Here is an 18,297-nt window from a genome sequence, read left to right on the forward strand (position 1 = left end):
CTCGGAGGACGCTGGGAACTGTAGTCCTATGAGTGGGGAAGGTCACTAGAGCCGTTGGAGGATGGAGAAAGAGGAGGAAGTCTCTACTGCGCCTGCGTGGATATGCCTGCCTGTGAGCGCGCGGGCGAGGTGCGGGAGGGGGGCGGTGCGTGGCAGGAAGCGGAAGGAGGCCGGGAAGGCTCAAGTAACTGACGTGTCTCTCCGAGAAAGGAGCCTGGAGTCTGCGCTCCTGCTTGGTCCTTCCCTTTTCCGCGTCGAGAGCGCCCAAGATGGGGAGTGAGTATCGGCGTCGCTGCTTGAGGGAGGGAAGGCGGAGAGCCGGTCCTGCCGCAGACGCCGTGACGGGCGAGAAGCGGAGGGCGCCCGCGTAGAGCCGAGGGGCGAGGGGCGAGGCGGCTGCAGGGAGGTCGAAGCGCTTCCGTCAGGGGCAGGGAGACGAAATGGCGGCTGGGGAGGGAGGCTGGTGGTGGAGGAGGAGGACTCCCCTCGAAACGGGGAGGATTCAACGGCAGGTGCGGGAACTGTCAGTTTCGTTACGGGGGATCAGTTGCCCGTTACGTGCCTCTGCCCTGCCAGGACTGCGCTGGGGGGGGGGGCTCACCCGGCACTGTTTAGACGCGGAGGCTTACGTGGCCGCCCCTTAAAACGACCCACGTCCGCTCTCTTCGTGATCGTTGCAGCGCCGGCCTGGAATGGCAAATTCGGCGTTGCCCCCCACCCCGATGAGGGATCCTCACCCCCCCGCCCCGCCCTCCAGATGAGGAAAGCCCCAGCCAGCCCTAAGGTCGCAGAGTGCGCCCGAGTGCGGCTTAAATGGGTGGCTGTTTGTTTGACACCCAGGGGGGACTCTTCTATACATATATGGATAGATATGAGAAGCTAGTAAGTATTTTATATGTGAAGCTAGAATCAGCTAATAAATTGACACAATGCAGTCTGGATTATGGAAGCACTTTGTCCCTTTCATTGCAGTGCCACCCTGTAAACACAAATTTTCTGAATGGCTTAGAATAGTAATGTTGCGTTAAAAAAAAGCAGCTCAGGGGTTGCATAACCATAATGCTTCAAGTACAATATAATGCTCTTTATTGGGAGGGAAACTCTTTCAGATATTGTTTATAATATGCAGAAATCATTCTCCTTTTACACACGTATCTAATTGTGACCCTTCTGTGGAGATAACTTTTTCCTTCTCTTTTTGCCTCATGCTTCCCAATGCAAACATGTTTTTCATGCTGTGTGCAGTTTAAGTGTAAAGGGGGCATGATGACCCACAGTGGAAGCCACAGTGGGCTGCTCCCGCTATCTATTTGCATTGTAATGTGATGATGGCCAATTTCTTGCCACATCACTGCTATGGGAAATGTGTTTTCCATTGTACTTTGCTTTCCACTTGATAGTGTGATGGGGTGACCACTAAGGTGGGTTGTGTATTTGGGGGGCATTCCTTTTATTTGAACTTTAAATTTGGTTTTACACTGATGGCATTAACACCTTTCATTCTCTTAGCACACTATTGAAATATGTGAGTTTGGGCAGTCTTTTCATGGAAGTACAAGGCAATTTTAATTTCTTAGATTTTCATCTGTGCTACTATTGAATAGCATTTCCTTATTATCTGGCAGCTTCATTTATACTTCTCTTCTTAGTTCTGCTTCTAGGAAAAGACAAAACCAAAATTTGATAACATGCCTAGTAAAAATGCATTTTTAAAAATTGCATTGTTGGGTTGCTTGCATGATAAGCACTAGTTTGAATACATGTGAAGTTTCAAAGTAATGCTAACACCAGCAGTGATTCTAGTGAAAGTAGCCTTTCAGTTTGGAAATAAGATTCTGAACGTACAGCCACCTCAATGCATAGGATCTCCATTGGAGTGCAAGTGGGAAATAGGCTTGTGCCAGTCCTGAGCCTTTACTCAGACAGGGAATGAAGGTTCACTGTGATTTACTCAGGGTTATCATATAGGTTAGTGGCTGGGCAAGGTTTAAATTTGGGACTTCTAGGTTCAAGCCTAACACCCTGGCTCTTAAATTGACTGATAAGGACCTTGTGAAATCTATATATCTGTTCTCTTTTCATACCTTTTTTCACAGTTAAATTTCTTGAAGTAATCAAGCCCTTCTGTGTTATCTTACCTGAAATCCAAAAGCCAGAAAGAAAGGTAAGTATCCTTAAATCAATATTTGCAGGAGTTACTGCTAAGAGGAGAGTTTGCTTATATTATATTTTATTCTACTTTTCAGACAAATATTGTCTCTCAAAACAGCTTGCATAGTTAAAATGACAGAAAGATACTGCTTTCAGGCTTTATAACAGAAAATGCACTTGAATGAAGGGGAAAGGTACGGAAAGGAGATCAGTTTGGCAGTGTAAAAACAAGTTAGTGAGTTGTAAGCTGGCATTTATAGCATTCTGATCTCCCCTTACTGTTGGTCTTGCTTGGGTTGAGGTGCTGCAACTAACTCACCAGCCCTTGTTCTACTGACCAATGACAGAGGCTCTCCGATTCCAAGGCATTTGGAGCTGAGCTCTTAGGGAAGAGGGAGGTGGGCAACCTCTGCTGCTGCTCTTCCCCTGACTGATGGATGGGGCCGAGCTGATCTTCCCCCTTGCTGTGATGCTATTTACGGAAAGCAGGGGGTTGAACCTTCAGTTGGCCCCTTGGTCTGCTGTCCAGTGTTAAGAAAGCTGTATATGTTGAATACAGTTAGATTGCTAAATGTTGCCATATGTTACCTTGTACATTTGTGCAGGCATGTCTGTAACTTAAGCACATGTGTTGGATTCCCAGCTAAGGGACTATACAACATATGTACAAGAGTACAGCATTAGCAATTCTATGCTCAAATGTTACCAAGCAACTGGAAAATAAATTTATATTCATCTGAAGTCCTGGTTATGTTTTCTTTTGCCATGGTACTGTTTCTCCACCTTGTTTTCAGTGAACCTAAGGCTTGTATTTTAACAAATTCTTCTAGCCCCAAACACATGGTGGTAGTGATTTCTTTTATAATTACATTTCCTTCTGTAGATCCAGTTTAAAGAAAAAGTACTATGGACAGCTATCACCCTCTTCATATTTTTGGTTTGTTGCCAGGTATGCATATTACATTATTTCAAACTTTCCTTCAAATTTAAAGTTTAAACCAAATCCAGGAAGCTAAGCCTGTGTTAATGTAATTGTCTTCTCTTGGAAATTCAGATTCCCCTGTTTGGTATTATGTCATCAGACTCGGCAGATCCATTCTATTGGATGAGAGTAATTTTGGCTTCAAACAGAGGTAAGAATGTCTCACTTAGCAAATGATACTGCTATCTGCTGTGAAATTTTATACTTAAATACTAAGTAGCAAAACAGAGTGGATCTTACCACTGACTTAAGCATTTTGAGGTGCCACTGACTTCATTGTTAGAGAACTGAGCAACTACCTAACTTGCCCATTGAAAACTATGAAACATCAATGTGCATAACTGACTGAACCATGGCCTGGATATTGAAATTGGAAAATGGAATTTTGGCTCATCTCCATGACCATGATGATGCTATAGTATAAAAATGGGAATATGTAAATGTGATAGTGCTCAGAACATTTAAAGTGGCTTTGACATAATTCATACATGTTTTTCAGTAGTCCTTCCTCACCTGTGTTCCAGAATTATTGTATTGTCATTGTGTTGCTGATTGGGGTCTGGGTTGCTGACTGTGAGACAAAGATGCAGAAGAATGATGAATCATTTGGAAAGGAGTGGAGCTTCAGTTATGATCCAAATGCTTTCCCCTCCACAGTGCACATCTTTGGCCCTCTCTACATGTGCAGTGACTAGCTGGGAGGGTTGGCAGGAAAACTGTTTTTTTTTCCTCACCGTTTATCTGTCATTCTGATTTCCACATCCAACAGGCACACTGATGGAGCTGGGCATTTCTCCCATTGTCACCTCTGGTCTCATCATGCAGTTGCTGGCTGGTGCCAAAATAATTGAAGTTGGGGATACGCCAAAAGACAGAGCTCTGTTCAATGGGGCACAGAAATGTAAGTATCAGGAGACATTACAGAGCTTGCCATCTGGATTGGCTTAATGCCTTATGTAGATACTGATGAATTGTATCCTCTCGGGTAATTGGAGACTAGGTTAATTCAGTCTTTTCTTGTGGATTCATTCCTCAGTGTTCGGCATGATTATCACCATTGGCCAATCTATCGTTTATGTAATGACGGGGATGTATGGAGACCCATCAGAGATGGGAGCTGGAATCTGTCTGCTGATTACCATTCAGGTAATTTATTTTTTGTATTGGACTACTCATTGATTGGACCTAGGAGATCTGTGGTTCAGTTGAGCTTCTACAGACACCATAATTTTATAGTTAAGCACACTGCTTTATCTCCTACTTGTCCTCGCAGTATATATTAATTGAATCTAGAATGCATTTGCCAGTCATCCTGACGCTTCATTATTAGGCATGGCTAAAAAATAAAAGGAAAGGACCCCTGAACGGTTAAATTCAGTCAAAGGCGACTATGGGGTACAGTGTTCATCTCGCTTCAGAACGAGGGAGCAGGCGTTTGTTCACAGACAGCTTTCCGGGTCATGTGGCCAACATGGCTAAACCGCTTCTGGCACAACAAAACACTGTGACGGAAGTCAGAGCACACAGAAACACCGTTTATCTTCCTGCCACAGTGGTACCTATTTATCTACTTAACACTGGTGTGCTTTCAAACTGCTAAGTTGGTAGAAACAGGGACAGAGCAATGGGAGCTCACCTCATTGTGCGGATTTGAACCACTGACCAATCAGCAAGCCCAAGAGGCTCAGTGGTTCAAGCCCAAGAGGCTCAGCAAGCCCAAGAGGCCCAAGAGGACCCTTTTATTAGGCATGGTATTCTTTATAGAAGCCTTGCATCTCTAGATACATTGAGTGCGTAGCTAGCTTCTAGGTTCCTCGTAAATCTTATGGATAAATTTATAGGGAAGTTTTTAATGTTTGATGTTTTATCGGTTTTTTATTATTAATATTCTGTTGGTAGCCGCCCAGCATGGCTGGGGAAACCCAGCCAGATGGGCGGGGTATAAATAATAAATTATTATTACTATTATAGAAGATCAGCTGATAGCCATGATGTCTAGGAATGGAAATCTCCCAGACCTGGTTGCTAGAACCTAGGAACAAACGGAGGATGACTTAACGGCATCCTACTTCAGAGTGATTCCTTGCTACGTATGTTGACCAGTCTTGCCAAAAATAGGATATCTGAACTGTACTAACATTTAGCTTAACACAATGTAAGAATTTTCATGCCATATTGATCTTCAGAGTAACAGTTCAATTCACCTTCTGTATGCTGGTTTGTAGACTATGGGTTGTTACAGTATTTACTTTGGAACATTAGTACATCTCTTCTGTTTATGGCCAAAGGGCTTTTAAGCATTGGGTTCACTATAAATAATTTAGACCTGTGTTGCTGCTTTTGTGCACCTGGTCAATCAAAGTCATATTGTGTGAGCTGAGCCAGTGTAGCTCAAGTGATGGTGGTGTATGTGGTCTAGGAATAATAATAGGAAAACAGGGATTCAGTATCTGCACAGCTGTTGCTTTATTGCAGGGAAGGGAAACCCCTTGAGATGCTGTTGAACTCCTCTTATCTACCCAGCCAGCCAGTGGTCCAGTATAGTGGAAGTTGTAGTCCCAAAAACATTGACGGCCAAACTTACTTAAAAGGTGTAAAAGTTGTATTGTACAATCAATTTTCCCTGCCTCCCCCCAAAAATCCTTAGCTGCAGCTAGGTTAGGAACAGCTTAGAAAGTTGGGTTTACATGATGCTTTTTATTTACCTCACGTACAAAGGAACTTCAGTTCATGTATCTCTGACTTGTGTACTTATGCTTTCAGTAAGAACCATGTCAAAAAGTATAAATCAAAGATTAAAACAGGTAATTGTCATGTGTGCTGCGTAAGCAGACATTTACAGAAAGCACTGACACTTTTTATTTCGCAGCCCCTCTATTAAAGTGATCAGGTATGGTTGTGGTGACTCTGGAAAATAATTCATGTTTGTTTTGCAGCTTTTTGTGGCTGGATTGATTGTTCTTCTCTTGGATGAACTTCTGCAAAAGGGGTATGGTCTTGGTTCTGGCATTTCCCTCTTCATTGCCACCAACATCTGTGAGACTATTGTCTGGAAGGCATTCAGCCCAACCACAGTAAACACTGGCCGAGGTAACCTCACACATGCGTGTTCTTTGTTTCACTGGAAGCATATCAGTTCCTCAGTTAAGTGACTCGGTGCCCCTGTGGATTAGATCAAAAGTTGGGTATTCTTTGGGAAAATGTTAAAAAACCTAAACACATACAAATGCACACCAGTACAATAAGGGCGTCAGTATTCCTCCGAAGCCACAAAATGTTGAGTGTCAATTGGAAGAGAGATGGAAGACTTGAGAGTGGGGAGTGAACTGGTTTGCCTGAACCATTAACAATTAACAGTATCTTGACTGGCTGGCTGGAACCCTGAGCAGGATTGCTTCTTTTTGGAGGTGAGGATGTTCATTTTATTGGAGGTCTCACTTCTCCGAAGAATTGACTGACTGGGGAAGCTACTTTACTATTTCTCACTTGCGGTTTTTTGGTACCCTAATCCAGGGACCTTTACTTAGGCTTTTTTTTTTTTTTGCTGTGCAATAAATTGAATATAAAGAAGAGTTCATTGTTTCCTTTGTAAACTCAAGTTTTAAGATGACTGCTTCAGTGAGTTTCATTTTTGTGTGTGATGTTAATGCGTGGTTAGAGGGGGTAATGTAGCTCTGTAAGCAATGATTGTTAGTAGCTGCAAGTAAGAACGTTTAGTCCCTCCTATGTTATCACTGCCTGGGCTGTTAGATCAATTTGGAGGGGGCTTTCTCAGTGATTGTACCCAGTCTCTGACATTCTCCCCATTATATCATTGATGCAACTTGACTAGGCTATGGAAGACAGTCTTTTCCCCCTCAGACCTTTCAATGATCTGCTAACCTGCTCTGGAGGTTATGATTGCTTTCCTGTGGTATATTCTGGTTTTTAACTGCATTTTGTGTGTTTGTTGGCTTAATTGCATTGTAAACTACTCAAGGACCACACTGGTGAAAAGCAGTTTATAACCTTTTAAAATAAATTATTACAAATTTTATACATTTGGTTCAAAAGTCAAACTAATAAATGTCAAATTATCTGCAACTAAGCATCTCTCTCTCACTCTCTCACTTTAAGGCATGGAATTTGAAGGAGCCATCATTGCCCTGTTCCATCTGCTGGCTACTCGCACAGATAAAGTCAGAGCTCTCAGGGAAGCCTTTTACCGTCAGAACCTCCCCAACCTCATGAACCTGATTGCCACCATATTCGTCTTTGCAGTTGTCATCTACTTCCAGGCAAGTAGAATTATGGAATGTTACTTAAATATAAGCAAGATGACAACAATAGCTGCTTGCTAACAGAGTGCTTGTTACAACATTTTTGACTGGATCCTAAGTATTGTTCAAAATGTTCCTGAGTTTAAACTCTGTTTCTACCAGTTTCCAAGGCCTAATTTTTTAAAGCCATCAGTGGCTTTCATCCACGTTATCTTTTGGCCCTTGTTTCTCATAAGTTCATCCAAACTAATCCTCGTAAGACCCTTTCTTTATGGCCTTTGACATCCTCTTAATCATTTGCAACTTTATCCAAGCTATAAATATTGTAATGGGATTTACCCATTCTCTCCCTTTTTTTTTCTGTACTGTTTTAGATTGCTAGTTCCTTAGGGGAGCAGCCTATTGCATACCTAAATTTGGAAAGCCCTACCTACTTAGGCTAATAGCACTCTATAAATAACACCAAAGCTTGCTATGGCCACAGCAAGTGCATTCATATTGGCCTTAATGCCTTAATAGACCCTCCTACGCAAAGTGTTTCCCTTTGCTTCTAAAAAGTATTCTGCTCCCAAGTTATCTCCCCCCCCCCCCCAGTTATAAATCAATCATATCCTGGGGGGAAGGGAAAGGGTTGCACTATTAATGGAGATTTGATGTTCCTGCATAACATTCTCTTTTAAAAACAACCCTAATGACACTGGGAAGTGTGAATGATGCTGGATGGTATCACATAACCTCCATGCAAACAAATCAGAACAATTGCTCAGTAAGCAGCAATCTTTAACCACTGTGTAAATGTTGTGCAAGCAAGTCAGGGTGGAATATTGAAACCGGTAATCCGGAAGAGCTCCAAGATTACTGAAGGTTTTTAGGTTCTCTTCAAGTGCACTGTTACTAAGAAGTGTTTGTTTCTGTATTTAACACTCACTTTTGCAACCTGCAGGGTTTCAGAGTGGATCTCCCTATAAAATCTGCCCGCTACCGTGGCCAGTATAACACTTACCCAATCAAACTCTTCTACACCTCCAATATTCCCATCATCCTTCAATCTGCGCTGGTGTCCAATTTATATGTGATCTCCCAGATGCTCTCCGCTCGTTTCAGTGGCAACTTACTAGTCAGCCTGCTGGGCACTTGGTCGGTAAGTATCCGCTTGATAAGATCTGTCCTGGATCTTGCAGCTTTAAACATAAAACCTGCTTTTTATTCGGGCTTGTACACCAACTCCGTACAAAGTATAAATAATGAGCTGAACTGGGGTGATTCAGGGGGTTTTGCAGTGACTATGGGGCAGGTTGGGCTAGTCCTGGAGCAATTTCCCCTTTCCCAAGATGACCCATTAAAAAAAGGGCAACCCAGAAGAACAAACTACTCACAAAAGCCAAACTTAGTGTCGCCATGTTTCCAAAATTAAAACAGAATCCACTAAAACACCATATAAAGAAGATGCTGAGATAGGCTCAGGGGATAGGTGTAGGAACAGAACTGAGCTTCATTATATTCACACCTAATGCTCCCAGTCAAGGGCTAACAGCAGGGAGGTCATGCTAGGAAATACCTGTTCGGCAGGATAAATCATCTTTGTAAAGGCTAACTTGTTGCCAACTTTCATGCTGCAATGTGAAAGCACAATCCAATTTTGGCTGGCTTTATTTCTTAATGCAAGTCAATGGGATTTCCATGAATGAGTATTTTCTAGAGCTGGGGTGGGCTGGGCTGGATTGGGCTGGGTGAAATCAGGTTAACACATTGACCCCACAAATCAGATTGGGGGTCCATGCACAGCCCTAGTTTTTTTAGCACGAAGGTGCTCGCAGGAAGACTCAGACTGCCATTTTATACACATCTGAAAGTAAATTATTCTATATATTTTTTTTATACCCCACCCCGAGGCAGCTCGAGGTAAAAACAAGAATCACTAAAAACATAGGAAAAAAGCCATCATTAAAAACAATTAAACCTGTTTAGAATTAAAACTATAAATGAGTATAAAACTATAAATCGCACTGAACCCCATGGAACATAAGGCAAGCATAGGATTGTGTTGTGAGTGATGAACGTGTAAGGTTTGTTTTAGGAGCCAAGTGGCTTTCATACCATGCCTTGCTGGCTTTTTGTGTCCTTGCCAGCTCCTATATTTAGCACTTGTCTTGCAGTAGCTATAATAGAGTTTCTCAGCACACACATGAAGAAACCTATGCAGGTTTACGGTTGCTATATTTGAATTCTGTGGGCATAAAAGTGACCTCTGGTGGCTGCATAATACCTGTCCTCTTAAGGCACAATCCAAACTGTCCACTTTCATTGCAGGATACTTCGTCTGGTGGTCCCGCCCGTTCATACCCCGTCGGTGGTCTCTGTTATTACCTGTCGCCTCCGGAGTCGTTTACTTCTGTTCTGGAAGATCCTGTCCATGCAGTTGTTTACATTGTGTTCATGTTGGGTTCCTGTGCTTTCTTTTCTAAAACTTGGATTGAAGTGTCTGGCTCTTCTGCCAAAGATGTAAGTAAATAACATTGACCCCACAGCTCTGGATGCTTCTCTCCTCCCTCTTGAAAAACCATAATGCTTCCCTTGCTTTGTCATTTAGCAGAAGGTGCAGTTAGTTCTGTGTCTAGCATTCTATTGTCACTAAATATATTTTTGGAAGGATCAGATCTGACTAAGGAGAATAGGATACTAGGAAGCATTTTTAGTTTTAAAACATGACTCCGTGATACCTCCCTCCTGCTCAAAATGTCACTCCCTGCCTAAGCTGTTCATCTTCCTAAGATAAGTCTGGTATCTTTCAAGGTTGTCTGTTTAACAGAAGAGGGAACAGCCATGAGCTTGCCTTGAAAAAATGGGTTTAGACCCACAAAAGCTCATGCTGCAATATATTAAGTCCTTAACATGGAGATGATTCTTTCATGTTTCAGCTTGTAAATGTCCATAGTTCATTTCTTATTGCAAACCATTCTCTTGAGGTTACCTGAAAAGATGGTCTGCTTTCCATGGGCCAGATATTGAGACATGCCTCTCATCAACTTGTATATCTTTTTAGTTAGGTTTCCAGAAATATTTATAATATTGCTACATCAGAAGTCCAGCCTTGCCATTTTTAATAGTCCTTAAATGAGGAGCATTGAAATCTCTTGTTTCTCATTTATAGGCAGTTCATCTTACAAACTGACTGTAAAAAGATCTAAGCTTCTTTTCTCTGTTTGGCCAATGCAGGTTGCTAAACAACTAAAAGAGCAGCAGATGGTTATGAGGGGTCATAGAGAAACCTCTATGGTTCACGAACTCAACAGGTGAGTTACAAACATGCAGAGATTCATTATGATTATAATGCTATATTCAGTCAATAATAATAATAAATTTATTTATACCCTGCCTATCTGGCTGGGTTTCCTCAGCCACTTTGGGTGGCTCCCAGCAGAATTAATGATAATAATAAAAAAGTGATAAAACATCAGACATTAAAAACTTCCCTGAATAGGGCTGCCTTCAGATGTCTTCTAAAAGTCAGATAGTTGTTTATTTCCTTGACATCTGATGGGAGGGCATTCCACAGGGCAGACGCCACTACTGAGAAGGCCGTCTGCCTTGTTCTCTGTAACCTCACTTCTCACTATGAGGGAACCACCAGAAGGCCCTCGGTGCTGGACCTCAGTGTCTGGGCTAAATTATGGGGGTGGAGACGCTCCTTCAGGTTTACTGGACTGAGGCCATTATGCTTATAATGCTCTTGCAGTGTTGTAGTGTTTTTTTTTTAAGGTTTTTTTGCATGCCATCAAGATCCTAGCTATATAAGAGCCTCTGTTAATTCCTGAGAATACCCAATTTCATTTTTGTTTCTAGCCTCATTGTTTGCTGACTTTAATGAACACTATCCTTTTGTAGTGATCCTGAGGCTACAGAAAGTCAGTGTTTACCTTCATAGTTTTCTTACTGCTTCAGACAGCATTACGGTGACACAAGTGCAAAATATAAGCAATGGGTCATATTTGAAGGGCCTCCTTAAGTCACATACCTAAAAGATGTATGGGGGTGGGGGTGGACCCAAGCAGTCTTAATATTTGTTGCAGTTTGGCACATAGTCATCTTTCTCTGGATTCTTCCCCTGTGTCTTAACTATCTAGACCTACAAAACATTTTTTCCCACTGACTTGGTGTTAGCTGTGCCTGAAGATGCTAGTAATGTCTCTTAATGTCTAATTTCTTTTCTTCCCATTGTGTCTCTTGTCAGATACATTCCTACAGCAGCTGCCTTTGGTGGCCTCTGCATTGGTGCTCTCTCTGTGCTGGCAGACTTCCTTGGGGCAATTGGATCAGGCACAGGAATCTTGTTGGCTGTTACTATCATTTACCAGTACTTTGAAATCTTTGTAAAGGAGCAGAGCGAAGTTGGCAGCATGGGAGCGCTTCTCTTCTAAATGCATTGTCCCATGGACCCTAGGGGAGTATGAAGAGTGTTCTAGGATTTTAAAAAAAATCAGGTGAAAAAGATTAACAGCGGCATAGTAACATGGGCACACTGCATTAATAGGAACACTTATTTTAATGTTTTCCAAAGCACATTCCTTTGGTTCAGACTTTGTTAATATTCAGTTAATGTTTTATAAATCGCTGGAAAATGTGCAAAAAAAAAAAACTTTTTAGAAAAGAAGGGGTTTTTTTTGTTAATTATTGCTGGAAGCAACTTCTAAAATCTGGTTTAGTTTTGGTTATTTACTCTTCTCTGCCTCTCCCTCTCCCCTGGTCCTATCCCAGGATTTATCGAGCTTTTCCAACTGCAGTTTAAAGTGGCACAATTGAGTGACATCCAATGGTGTTGGCTCACCTGTGCAGTGGACTTCATTCTTTCCATGTGGAACATCCCTTTCCCTACTCCCCATGCACTCCCAAAATTGGGTCCAGGAGGACTGCTGGGAGAAGGGGAAGTCATGTCTGCCTGTGTGATGTTGGATTTCTCCCTATCTCTTTGGTAGCGAGAGAGATCTTTCCCCCCCATCATCCCAGTACCTATCTTATTACTTGTCACCAGTACATTTCTTCACTCTTCCTCCAGGGTACTACAAATTTTGGGACTGCCAGATATCTCGTCAGGTACTCTGGGTCTTGTGCTTCAGTCCAGACTGTTGGCTTCTGACTGTTGCCTCGCTTTTGCGGGTGATATGTTCTTTCTGTCAGTAGAAAACTCACATCAGGGCCTGCTTCATGGGAAGAAATAATCAAGCCTCAGAATTGTACATTGCACAAACACAGACCTTTTACAAGTAATTCCACACAGAAAGCCTGACATTTCCAAGATGGATGTTGTCTGTATTCTTATATCCTGAGAAGAACAGTGTGCTACAGTATTCTTCCTGGAGGTTACCAAACTCTTAAAAGTTCTTATCTGCCATCACGTTAAAATAAGTTCTGTCCTAGCAGCTATGAGCGCTACAGTCATCCTGCTTGCTGAAGAATACACAAAAGCTGCTGCTTATAAAACTTGCATATCGCTCCAGAACATTTTTTTTACCAACTTTTTTTCTGGAACTCTGACTACAAATCATGCACGTTGATGCCAGCCTTAGAAATACCTTCCCTGTCTCTCACGAACGTAGCTGGAGAGCAGTGATGGCATTTCTCTGGAGGCTTATTTCCAGGACAACTCCTATCACATAGGAGAAGTAGCCATAAAGTCTTTAAGGAGTTTTGCCCCATCTTTAAAATTCCTTAAAAACTCAACTTCTGTTAGGATATATTGGTGGTTGTAAGGTGTTTTGTGTGTATTGTATAGGACCAAATAAAAACACTTGGTATAAAAGGAAGCCTGCAAATAAATTTTCCCTTTGTCAAGGTGATACTTGCCTTGGTCCCACTTGAAAAGGGATAGGGCTGAAAGATTCCCTTCTACTGCCGGTCCGTATCTGTCTGCCTAGATTTCTTAATTGGCATTTAAAATATGACTGTTTCTACCTTGACAAAGGCCAGCTTCTCCAGACAAAAATGAGCAGGCACCAGAGTTATTGGCCTCTGAGCCATACCATTCAACCAGTGTTCATTTGACAGAACAGCCTTGCTAACAGTGTGGAGGGGAGTACTCAAATGTACTGTAAATATGCTGCTGGCAGTTCAAAGCAGCTGGTGGCTATTACAAGGGCAGGTGTGGGTTCAGATTTGTAGGTGCCGAAGCAGAGTTTTTCAATGATTGCAATTGAACTGGAATCCTCCTATTTCAGCCTGGATATACTTTGGACAATTGATCCTTAAAAAATAAGTTAATAACACACTTCTGTTCATCTTGCTTTCTGTGACCAGAGTCGTCATGGTTGTTTTGATAGGTTCAGCCTGAATGAGGGCCTTGAATTAGATTTTGAGAGGAAGTGCTTGTTCAAGGTGCTCTTTAAAATGAGGTGATGCTTGGGTTTCTCTGAAAATGGCCACACCAGTTTTCATTCCAATATCTCCAAGGCAAATAGTGCATTTTCCCTTTCTATCCCCTCCCCAATTTGAAAAGGTTGAACTTTAAACAGACCGTAACATGCAAAAAAGGTGCAAACCATGTTTTATAGCAATCTCTCCAGTTTTGCCTGCTGGTGCATTGTGTTATGTGCTTCATCTTTCCTACTTGAAAAATGAGACTTGGCATTCCTTGTAATTTTTACAACACTGTGTTGTATCCAACAGTGTTACTCAACTGATGGTGTGGTTTCTGTCAATGGAATGGGGAGGGAAGCTATTTTCAGCAGTTCCCTCTCCACAGATATGCTGCACAGGGTTGGAAGATGCCCCAGAATAAGCGTGGTTACAGACAGATGAAGAATTGCTGAAAACTGTTTCTCTCCCTGTTCCACTGACATAAGCCTTAACGATCAGCTGTGAGATATTGCCCTCATATTTCAGATTGAGTGGATCAAGCTAAGAGCAAGTGGCTTGCTAGCCTCATGCAATACATTGTGAAGGTGACATTTGAGTCAGCTTGAATCAAGAAGTCTCATGAGCTCTGTAGGTCTTGCTTCCAAATACAGTCGTACCTTGGATCTCGGAACGCCTTGGCTCATGAACAAATCTGCTCCCGAACGATCAAAACCTGGAAGTGAGTGTTCCGGTTTTTGAATGATTTTCGGAAGCCAAACATCTGGCACAGCTTCTGTGGCTTCTGATTGACTGCAGGAGCTTCCTGCAGCCAATCAGAAGCTGCACTTTGGTTTCCAAACGTTTTGGAAGTTGAATGGACTTTCAGAACGGATTCTGTTCAACTTCCAAGGTACGACTGTAATTGGGCATAGGGTTGCCATCAAGGCCTCTACCTGTTCTGCCTTCCATCATTTCCCAAATGGGTCAAGGGGTCAAGCTGGGCTTTATCCTTAAAACACAAAATATCCAATGCATTCATTAATTTTTCATTCTAAAATTGCTCCAAGGCTTCAGACAAGGATCTTCCCCTAGGGCTACCTGCATGCAATCATTGATTGCTTATTTAATTTCTGTACCACTTAATATATTAAATAATATTTTTAAAGTGGTGTAGAAAAAACTGAAGCAACAACAGAACTTAAACACACTACTGTATTACAAAAACATTGCATATAGAAATGTTACATTAGCACAAAGTTACTGATATATAAATATCAGTTCATTTCCTTCTGGCACACCCTCTCTGCTTCCAGGTTCTCACTCAGGGTTCAACAAATTCTCATAATGGGAAGAGATCTTTGAAACAGCAGACATCACCCTAGTTTGACTTGACTTGCAGGCCCAAGGTGGATGCTGCTTTCTCAGGCTGCCCACAACTATGTCCCATTCAGCTGCATCCAGTTCCAGGTACAGCAGGTTTGTTGAGTTTTCCAGCAAGTCCAGAGCATGGGGAAAGAGCCATCCTCCACTCTCAGTTCTTTCTCCACCCTTTGTCCTGTCTGCCAGCTCCAGCTGTTTTACTCTCCAATGCCAGGGTTTGCTTTACTTGTTCTCTACTGCTGATCTCCAGGCCTTTCTCCATCTCCATACAAGTGATAGTTTTGCACTGTTTTCCTTCTCACTTTGAAAATGGGTTTAAATGGACCTGTAATCATTTTCAAAACGGACCTGAAAACCTAAGTTCTCTTCTGTGCTTGGAGAAGAATAAAATTAGAAAATAATGCCCGAAATGGACCCCATGCCTCCTAACATTGTGCACTGGAGTTAAATAAAGAATAGCTTTAGAGCAGGGATGCCTAACTCACAGTCCTCCAAATGTTGGACTACAGACACCCATCATCATTGACCATGCTAGCTCAGGCTGATAGAAGTTGTCGTTAAGAGCATCTGGAGGGACCCAGGTTAGCCAACGACACTTGAAATACTGTGAACAGTTCTGGTTACCTTGCCTCAAAAAGGACAGCCAAACTGATCAAGGGAATGGAGCAACTTTCCTATAAAGAAAGGTCACAACATTTTAGTTTAGAGAAAAGGCAAATAAACATGATAGAGGTGTATAAAACCATGCACAGTATGAAAAAGACAAGACTGGTCTAAACCACAGAGCCTAGGGCTTGCCCATCAGAAGGCTGGCGGTTTGAATCCCTGTGATGGGGTGATTGCCTGTTGATCGGTCCCTGCTGCCAACCTAGCAGCTCAAAAGCACGTCAAAGTGCAAGTAGATACAGTGGTACCTCGGGTTACAGACACTTCAGGTTACAAACGCCGCTAACCCAGAAATAGTACCTCGGGTTAAGAACTTTGCTTCAGGATGAGAACAGAAATCACGCGGCGGCAGCGGAAGGCCCCATTAGCTAAAGTGGTACCTCAGGTTAAGAACAGTTTCAAGTTAAGAACGGACCTCCAGAACGAATTAAGTTCTTAACCCGAGGTACCACTGTAAATAGGTACCGCTCCGGTGGGAAGGTAATTGGTGTTTCCGTGTGCTGCTCTGCTTCACCAGAAGCAGCTTAGTCATGCTGGCCACATGACCCGGAAGCTGTCTGCGGACAAACACTGGCTCCTTTGAGTGAGATGAGCACTGCAACCCCAGAGTTGTCCGCGACTGGACTGGTCAGAAGTACCTTTACCTTTACCTGTTTCTCATAATACTAGAATTTGCAACCATCCAAGGAAGCTGAAAATTGCAAACTATAGAATTATCTCCCACAAGTCATAATGCATAGCACCCAAGGCTGGCCAAGTTATTTTGGCACCTGAGAATGAACCTCCCTGGCAGTTTCCTCTATTACTGCAAAACAGAATAGGAATCCCCAGCTTTTAATGTGCTTCCTGCCTAAAGAAGGCTGAAGTTTGCTGCCCAGGCTCATATTGCAAGCCACCTCATAATGGCGGTAGAGAGAGGGAAGGCAAGCAGCTCTCAAGTAGGGACCTGTTTGCCAAGAGCTTGGGAAACGAGAGAGACTAGCTAACAAAGACATCCTTGAAAAGGAACATTCAAATTGCAACACATGAGTATCCACTAGAGGATGCTGTTTTATTGCAGTTTTAAGTTCCTGGATGCTAATAACAAGTAAGCCAAATAGATCTATGCTGCTACCAGTACATATATTTGCTGTCAGTAGGGAAGTAAGAAATGGGGAATAATTTGAAAATTGCTTCACGCTGCCTTGGTGATCATACAGTATTAAGTCTCTTGGATTGCTATCCTGCCAGCTTCCTAAACACCATGTTTGAACTGAAAGCACTGTATCCTGTCTTAATAGTTCTGTGTCTGCAGTTTCTAACTTCCGTGTTGGATCCATTAGTATTTGCTCTTGAAAAGAAACCTATAGTTGTTGTTTTTTAACCTCCCTGACTTTTTTGACCCTTGTGTAAATGCAAAACGTGCATAGAACATGTTCAAGAGCAGCAAAAGTAACTCTGTGACCCTAGCTGGTACACTCCATTACATTTGGGGTCTTTAGCTAATTAGGTGCTAACATCATCTCTACCCTCAATCCTATTTTGCTATAAATCCTATTTTGCGTGCTCTCTCTCCCCTCTGTTACACTTCATGTATGCTTCTTCATATCAGCAGGGTTGGGGTACAGAAATCCCAGTGTGACCAACTATTGCCGAAACGCTCTCATCGTTGGTATTTGAATTGGAAAGATCAAGGAGTTTTCTGACAATGGGGACTATTATGCAGAGTCTCTCTGAATATGTGCAGGAAGTTCTAAGGAGTGAAGCGAGTGCAAAACCGATCCACCCCTTCCCCATCTTCCAGTGCAAAGAGAGCACTGTACCCCAATGGTACAGCCAGCAGTCTGATGGATGTTAGGGCCACAGACGAAGAGAAACATTAAGACCAACTTCTAGTGCACAGGACCATGTAGCAGATGCCAAGTGAGTAATGGTAACACTAAGTTCGAGGAATAGGCTCTTGAGTGCACATTTTCTGAATGAATTTGAAAGCGTGTGAGAAGGAAGATCTATATTGCTAATGCAGGCCTTATCTGTGGCTCAGTGACAGCATCTCTTTACATCCCTCTCACTCTCTAAAGTTAGATGCATTCAAGTAAAACTAGTAACTAGCTTCCAAAGATAGGAAGCTACATTGCCCTCCTTTGACATCAGATACATTAATGTGAGTTGGCATCTGGGGTACAAGGTTCCCCTCTCCATCCTATGTGTTTTCCCTGTTTCTTTGCTATTCTCATTCACTTCTTAAGTATCAAGTCATTAGGGGCCGATATCTGCTCCCCCACCCTCTCCAAAGTGCTTACTATGTTTTAGGCACCCTATTAATGATAATGACTTTCATTATCTGCCTTAGGAAATGCTGCTGTTGCTTGAAACTATCTACATTGAAATGTTTATCCAGTGATGGTGCTGACCACTGCACCTCTGAAAAGCATCTGTGCTGCTGTATCCTTACTGTATTGTGAATCTGCCTGCTCTTATCCACAGTTCCACACTGGCAATATGTCGGGGAGAGTGCAGGCACAATGTTATGAAGATACATAGTGTGTT

General features: G+C 42.5%; 1 protein-coding gene across 1 annotated transcript; it reads left to right on the forward strand.

Moving 5' to 3' along the window:
* The first annotated feature begins 48 nt into the window (after positions 1-48).
* SEC61A1 (SEC61 translocon subunit alpha 1) lies at positions 49-13,193 on the forward strand. The gene is made up of 12 exons (XM_083418620.1): positions 49-276; positions 2,097-2,164; positions 3,035-3,100; positions 3,206-3,284; positions 3,903-4,034; positions 4,170-4,279; positions 6,070-6,223; positions 7,250-7,410; positions 8,336-8,533; positions 9,703-9,894; positions 10,609-10,685; positions 11,624-13,193. The coding sequence occupies exons 1-12, from the start codon at positions 270-272 to the stop codon at positions 11,808-11,810; spliced, it is 1,431 nt and encodes a 476-aa protein (XP_083274746.1). The 5' UTR covers positions 49-269; the 3' UTR covers positions 11,811-13,193.
* Positions 13,194-18,297: the final 5,104 nt, after the last annotated feature.

The sequence above is a fragment of the Podarcis tiliguerta genome (assembly GCF_965153285.1).
Source record: "Podarcis tiliguerta genome assembly, chromosome: 2".
NCBI classification, from domain to species: domain Eukaryota; kingdom Metazoa; phylum Chordata; class Lepidosauria; order Squamata; family Lacertidae; genus Podarcis; species Podarcis tiliguerta.

Bases quoted from the DNA above. Each gene is read 5' to 3' on its own strand.
- SEC61A1 (XM_083418620.1), top strand. The intron at 3,101-3,205 runs GTATGCATATTA...TTGGAAATTCAG, and splicing joins TATTTTTGGTTTGTTGCCAG to ATTCCCCTGTTTGGTATTAT. The intron at 3,285-3,902 runs GTAAGAATGTCT...CACATCCAACAG, and splicing joins AATTTTGGCTTCAAACAGAG to GCACACTGATGGAGCTGGGC.